The sequence below is a fragment of the Belonocnema kinseyi genome, chromosome 7 (genome assembly GCF_010883055.1).
Source record: "Belonocnema kinseyi isolate 2016_QV_RU_SX_M_011 chromosome 7, B_treatae_v1, whole genome shotgun sequence".
Lineage (NCBI taxonomy): Eukaryota > Metazoa > Arthropoda > Insecta > Hymenoptera > Cynipidae > Belonocnema > Belonocnema kinseyi.
Genome location: NC_046663.1, coordinates 110519900 through 110526759, shown reverse-complemented (window position 1 = coordinate 110526759; position 6860 = coordinate 110519900). Strand labels below are relative to the sequence as shown.

Genomic DNA, 6860 nt, shown 5'->3' with positions numbered 1-6860 from the left:
ATTTGAAGCATTACAAATGATTTAATTAATCATTTACATTTGATGCAGATAATCAAGAAAAGAAAAGAAGCTCGAAAGGCCCTAAAAAATATTCCGACCAACGATGAAGGCGTAGATGAAACTGGTAATAATTTTTCTTTCTCAAATATTGACCAAACTGATAAAAATAATTAATTTTACGAAAATTGATTCTAAAAATGAATTGATTTCAGGAAAACGAAAGAAAAAAGCACTTCTCGATTTGCTATTGAATGTGAATGAAACTGAACAAATTCCTATGACAGATTCTGAATTAAAGGAACAAGTAGAAACTTTTATTTTTGCTGTGAGTTGATTATCAATACATTTAAATAATTCAAGCATAATACAATTCACATAAACTGAATAAAAGATAAGGTTTTCAATAAGGTTTAATAATTTCAATACGGTTTTTGAATAACACTTCAACTGCTAATTTATCTATCAAATAATAATTTGGATAATTAATTAACCCAAAAAAGGAACTATTTTATATGTTTTCCATATTTTAAGGGACACGACACTACCGGTGCTGCAGTAAGCTGGACAGTTTTTAACCTTGCAAATAATCCAGAAGTTCAGGAAAAAGTTCACCAAGAACTAGATCAGATTTTTGGAGACTCAACTGAACGAGCAACAATGAAACAAATTACAGAATTAAAATATCTGGATAGGGTAATTAAGGAAAACCTCAGATTGAATCCCTCAGTTCCTATAGTTGGAAGAACATTAACTAAAGATATCGTATTAGGTAAAAGGAGATTTAAACTCATTATTTTAGATTTAAGATCTAATAAATATAAGTTAAAATTTTTAATTTCTTCAGATGGACACCTTCTTCCGTCAGGTTGCAACTTAATAATCGATATTTTTAATCTGCATCGAGACCCAGAAGTTTGGAATTGTCCACTAAAATTCGATCCAAATCGATTTCTGCTAGAAAATTGTAGAGGAAGACATTCGTATGCCTATGTTCCTTTCAGTGCTGGACCTAGAAATTGTATAGGGCAAAAATTTGCGATGATAGAATTAAAAATTGTTCTTACAGCACTTTTGAGAAAATGGAGACTCAAAAGTGCGAGGACTCAAGCCGAAATGAAAATGCATTCTACTTTTGTTTTAAGACCTCATGATGGAAATCCAAATTATTTTACTCTGAAATCAGAAAAAACTGTTAACTCTTGAAACTGATGAATTTCATAAAAATAAGTTAATTTTCTATTTTAATTCAATAAAGATTATTGTATTTTTTTAATTCTTTGTTATTTACTTTTACAAAGTATTTTCATACCTTTGATTTACCTAAATTCATTGTAAAAATGCAATTGAAAAATTATTTATCGAAATTTTATTTGGCGAACTTATCAAGAAACTCCCAAATCTTATTTCAAATTCATATGAATTGTTAACATTAGAAATGTAAAAAATCGAATTGTTCATTACTTAAAATATTTAAATTTATTACAGTCTTTCCTCGTAAAATACAATATTAAAATTTTAAGGCAGATAACGCCCCCTCCAGGTCAAACTAATATGAATATGTAATTATAAGATAACAGTTAATAATAATACAATACATTACTGCAAAAGTTGTCACTTTTACAAAATGTTTCGTTGCTTGATATTTGCTACAGCAGTCTTTCTCCTAATTTATACTAAAATTTTAAGTTGGTTTTATCAGTCTATTAAATTTTGTCTTGCCGTTAATAAAATTCCTGGCCCCATTAAATATCCACTGCCGACACTCAATTTTACATTTATGAATGTCAAACCTGAAGGTAATGGAATCCTAAGATTACCAACAAAAATCAATCTTTTCCTGCTAAGAATTTGAAAAATTTGTATTCTTTTAGATCGACTACAATGGTTTTGTGACTTACACCATAAATTTGAAAAGGGTATTATGATGACGACTTCTTCGTTTGCAATTGCAAATATTAACATATATAAGCCTCATCATTTGGCGGTAAAAAAATACTTTACACATATAAATTATAAATAATTCAATTGAAGTTTGTTGGTAATTGAGGTTAAAAAATATTTATACCAAAATACTTTTAAAAATTACTTTTATATATAGGTAATTTTTTCGAGCAAACAAAATATCACGAAGTCATTCGAATATGATCACCTTGAGACATGGTTAGGAAAGGCTTTATTAACTGGGACAGGTAAGATTCTATACATATTATTTAATTAAGTTAACATTTAAAAATATTACTGTTTTTAAAAATATTGTTAATCTTCTAGGGGATAAATGGTTTCATGAAAGAAAAATCATTACACCATCTTTTCATTTTGGTATTTTGGATCAATTTACTGCGGTTATTACAGATAAGGCACAAATACTAAATTTGATAATCGAGGAAAAAATTAAAGCAAACCCAGAAGAACCAGTGGAATTTTTTGAAATCTCGATTCGATGTGCACTTGATATTATTTTAGGTATTTGAGTAAAAACAAATTATTCTTGAATATTTCTTACTTGAGCAAATTTTATTAACAGATCAATTTAATTCATTTAAACATTTGCAAATTCAAATTTCTTTTTTGAACTATTATTTTAACAACAATCAAAAATGTTTAAAACATCAAACAATCAAATTATAATTTAAAGATTCGGAAAACCAAATCAAAGGAATCTTCAAATGACAATGTATATAAATTGAAAAAGTAATTCGTTTCATCTTACGGTCAAATAAAAATAAAAACAGAGCTATCGTTTAACTCATATTTATTTTTATAAAAATGTAACTGATGCGTCACTTTCTCAAAGGTAACCTAAATGTACAGTGAACCCTAGAGATAGGACCCCCTGATATAGTTCTTCCGAGAATTGACACCGCGCCGCAGTTAGGCGTAAAGCCTGGTCTACAATCGCCGCAAATAACTCATTACGGCGCCGCAAGACTCGGCAATGCGATGCAGCGTCGTAAAGCCTGGTCTACAATCGCCGCAAATAGCTCGATGCGGTTCCGCAAGACTCAGTGATGCGATGCGGCATCGTTACGCAAGGAATAGCCATCTACAGTAACCGAGTAACCGAGAGCGAAAAGTTGGTTCAACTCAACTTTTCGCGCCGCAACCGTCTCGCGTGATCTCGCGTCGAATATCAGAGGACCAATCAGAGCGTTTCATCACATAACCTCCTACCACCACACGTTTGTGGCATCGTCGACACTGAGTTCGAGTGATTTTTTTTTTGCATTTGTCTGGATTTTTTTGTTGGTTTGGTGTGTTATGTGAGGAACATTTAAAAGCATTTAGAATTAAAGAAAAAAACTACAAAAGAGAAAATTGCGGGTCAGAGGGATCCATTGTAGAGGCGAAAAATATTTGACTGTCAAAGCATGACACTAAAACAGTTCATTTGATACTAAGCTCTGATTAGCTGCCGCAACAGCACCGCTCGCGACCACTGTAGACGGCTATTCCTTGCGCTACGATGCCGCATCGCATCGCTGAGTGTTGCGGCGCCGCAACGAGCTATTTGCGGCGATTGTAGACCAGGCTTAAAGGGAGCTGCGCGGAGTGAGCACTGAGCGGCAGTCGCTCAGGCGTGAACAAACAAAAGTGTTTTCTACAAAAAAAAAGGCACTCTATCTGGGTAATTCCCCACCTCCTCCAGCCCCAAAACCGTCTCAGTCTCAGAGTTTCACTGTAGTTACAATTAGTAACATAAAACAAATAACAACAAGCCACCATACGATTGTAAAGTAAGAACGCAAACCGAAATGGAAAATTCCATTCAGTTTTCAAGTCATCAACGCTAAAAACATACACATTATAAGAATTCTCTTAAAATTGAAGAGAATTAAATTGTGTAAAAAATTAGATTATTGTACATGCAAAGATTCAATGAACGAAAATTGTAGAAGATATGGACAAGATTTCAGAAAACTACTAATGAGGAAACGTGAAACTGAATTGAACTTGAAATTGTAAAAAAAAGGTAACTAACAAAATCGGCATTATTTTATAATGCTTTGATAGATTGTATTATCGTTTAAAATTTCAGTCTGTAAATTAACAGAAATATTACAAAATTTGTTCATGAATATAAACCCAGTGATTCGTCTTTGATAAGATTTTTTTTTTCGATAGCGAATATTTTAATAATATTGAATTCAAAATCGAAATAATTATTAAAATTCCAAGAATCTTGTGTCGAACCTGTATTTAAATTTCCAATTTCACAATCTGTTTTGTCTTCAGCAATTCTAGTTTCTAATTCCACCTATATAAATTTTATTGCAATATTTGAATTTTATCAAATAAATAACAGATTCGCCTGTAATTGGAACTATATTTAGGTTAGATTTGAAAAAGGCACGTAGTAGTTGTCGAAGCGTAAGGAATTTTTCTAAAAATATATATGAGTTAAACGTTGCCTATATTCATTTAAATTTTTTATGTGACCGTAAGAAGAAACGTATTACTTCTTTAATTTAATCAAATTATATTTCGAATTCCAGAAATTTTGTCCAATCCATACTGATTAGCGATTCAAAGCGTTGCTTAATTTTAAAACTAAAAAATAAGTTGGAAAAATTTCTTTCGAAAGATACACATATGTAACTATTTTAATTTTAAATAATTTTGTTTTATTTCTACTTGCTTAGTTTATTTTTCGCTAATTTAAAATTTCTGAATAATATATAAATTATTGACAACATTAATTTTAAAAGTTGATGCTTTACAGCTTACAAATATAAAAAAAGAATGGTTAGACTTAAGGATATTTTTCAAAAACTTTATATTTATTACAATTTGACTATATTTATTGTACATACAATTATATTTTTTTTAAAAACTGAGTTGAATTTTACAATCTTTTCTTGAAGTTAGAAAAATCGTATAAATATGAGTATTTGTTTTAGAAACAGCAATAGGAGTAAATATGAATATCCAAAGGAATCATCAAACTGAATATATGAGTGCTCTTCACAAGTGTGTAGTTTATTATATTTTATACCTAATTACTTTTCAGATCCATATTGCTCTTACTTTCATATGTTTTGGAATGATTAACAGTACCTGTATATCATATAATTGTACTTTAGTTTTTATTTATAGTTTACATTCATAATTATCGAAATCTCATTTATTTTGTTTTTCAGCGTGGCTGATATATCTTTTAAGCGATTGCATTATCCCTGGCTAAAATGGGATGCGGTTTTTTTCAGAACAAAAATAGGCTCAGAATTTAAATCTTCTGTTGACACCATGACCAATTTCACAATGAAGGTTAATAAAATTCCATAAATTGTTTTAAAACGCACATTAATCTGGTCAATTATAAATAGTACATTAAAAACAGCCACATTTTTAGAATATACCTTTTTTAAATTCAAACTATAATTGTTTTACTGGAAAAGATAATCAAGAAAAAGCAACAAGCCCGTAAAGCAATTTCTAATGGCTTCACGAAGAAAAAAGATGAACTTGGTAACAATAAGTTATCTCTTATAAATGTGTTTAATGATTGATTGGATATGTTACAAACATCTGGCAAATAATGATTCAATACATTTTTTTTAGGGGAGCGAAGAAAGAAAGCCTTTCTGGACCTCATGTTGGACATAAATGAAAATGAAAAAAATCCTATGACTGACACTGAATTAAGAGAACAAGTAGATACTTTTCTATTCGCTGTAAGTCACTCAAAGAAGGAAATCCTGAAATAAAACTTTTCTATTATCTAAAATCCTCTTTTTAGAAATAACAAAGAAAAATATTTAAACGTTGTTTCTTTTAAATAACAAAAAGAAAATATTATCTTTGAAGTTTGAGAAAGTACCAAACTAAGACAGTTAAATAATATAGTCAAATCTTGGGAACTAAGAACAGGAATGTTGTTCCGGTCCTTGACCCTAAACTAGCTTAACATGGGAAATGGGCAACTTCTTCTTACGGTTTGATTTAAACGCAAATATACGATACTAACGTAACTTATAATACATGTTCCTATTTAGAATACTTTGAGGAATAAGAATCAACCATAATTTTTAATATTATAAAATTTTAAGACCCTCTTATGAGGACTAAAATAATCCCCATAAGTGCCATTAATTGAGAATTTTACGTAATATTGAGTCACATTACACCATTTTTCTTTTGAAAAAATAATAATAAATGGTTAAGTTTTGTATTTTCGCGAATTTATAATTGTTTACACAATTTTTATTTTTTAAACAATTGATTTTCTAAAGAATTCGCAAAATAGGCTTATATTATAGATGCTACGAGTCTTATTATAAATGTGAACAATGTTATTATTTGTTTAAATAATTTATGAACTGTCTAAACAATACTTATATGTTGAATTATTACATGCCTCATTGTAAGAAAACAGGAAAAACTGACTTATTTAGCAATTTATCAACACAAATTAAAATTTTTTATGCTTTTCTTTGTTAATTAAGGTTCTCCTTAGTTTTTATAACAATTTTTTATTGCTTAAATGATTGAAATTTTCTGTTTTTAAAAATCGGAAAAAAGGAATACTTCTCTCCCCTCCCTTCCCCCTAAAAAAGAAAAAATGAAAACTATTCATCTTTACTTTGGACGAAAATAAAAAGGAGGAAAAAAAAATGAGAAGGCAACCAACCGAATCCCCTTCCTTCTTTTTTTTATTTCTTTCGTCCTCCTTATTCCCACCATTATCAAATCCCAATAAAAAACATTAAAAAATATATATAATAATCACCAACGTTTCGGCACTCATACAGCACCCTTATCAAAGCAAATATATAATATAAAATAAAACAAAGTAAAAATAGAACAAAAATAAGATAAAAATAAAATCAAATGAAAAAAAATTATATAAATAAATAAAAAAT

At 29.3% G+C, this 6860-nt stretch overlaps 2 protein-coding genes across 4 annotated transcripts; both read left to right on the top strand.

Moving 5' to 3' along the window:
• Positions 1 to 37: 37 nt before the first annotated feature.
• LOC117176625 (cytochrome P450 4C1-like) lies at positions 38 to 1203 on the top strand. Its single transcript, XM_033366879.1, has 4 exons — positions 38 to 124; positions 213 to 325; positions 532 to 769; positions 845 to 1203. The coding sequence occupies exons 1-4, from the start codon at positions 43 to 45 to the stop codon at positions 1201 to 1203; spliced, it is 792 nt and encodes a 263-aa protein (XP_033222770.1). The 5' UTR covers positions 38 to 42.
• Positions 1204 to 1635: 432 nt separating this feature from the next.
• LOC117176695 (cytochrome P450 4C1-like) lies at positions 1636 to 5732 on the top strand. 3 transcript variants are annotated; one of them, XM_033366950.1, is made up of 8 exons: positions 1636 to 1796; positions 1872 to 1984; positions 2099 to 2189; positions 2269 to 2463; positions 4899 to 4968; positions 5205 to 5265; positions 5397 to 5466; positions 5560 to 5732. In XM_033366950.1, the coding sequence occupies exons 1-8, from the start codon at positions 1778 to 1780 to the stop codon at positions 5703 to 5705; spliced, it is 765 nt and encodes a 254-aa protein (XP_033222841.1). In that variant the 5' UTR covers positions 1636 to 1777; the 3' UTR covers positions 5706 to 5732. The 3 variants fall into 3 exon arrangements, with proteins under 3 accessions (XP_033222841.1, XP_033222840.1, XP_033222842.1); XM_033366949.1 differs by having other exon boundaries at positions 5139 to 5265; XM_033366951.1 differs by having other exon boundaries at positions 5139 to 5265; positions 5351 to 5466; positions 5560 to 5612.
• The last annotated feature ends 1128 nt before the right edge of the window (positions 5733 to 6860 follow it).

Coding starts and splice junctions, on each gene's coding strand:
- LOC117176625 (XM_033366879.1), top strand. CDS start 43: ATGCAGATAATCAAGAAAAGAAAAGAAGCTCGAAAGGCCCTAAAAAAT. Junction 125..212: donor TGAAGGCGTAGATGAAACTG/GTAATAATTTTT, acceptor AATTGATTTCAG/GAAAACGAAAGAAAAAAGCA. Junction 770..844: donor AACTAAAGATATCGTATTAG/GTAAAAGGAGAT, acceptor TAATTTCTTCAG/ATGGACACCTTCTTCCGTCA.
- LOC117176695 (XM_033366949.1), top strand. Junction 2,190..2,268: donor GGCTTTATTAACTGGGACAG/GTAAGATTCTAT, acceptor TTAATCTTCTAG/GGGATAAATGGTTTCATGAA. Junction 5,467..5,559: donor GAAGAAAAAAGATGAACTTG/GTAACAATAAGT, acceptor CATTTTTTTTAG/GGGAGCGAAGAAAGAAAGCC.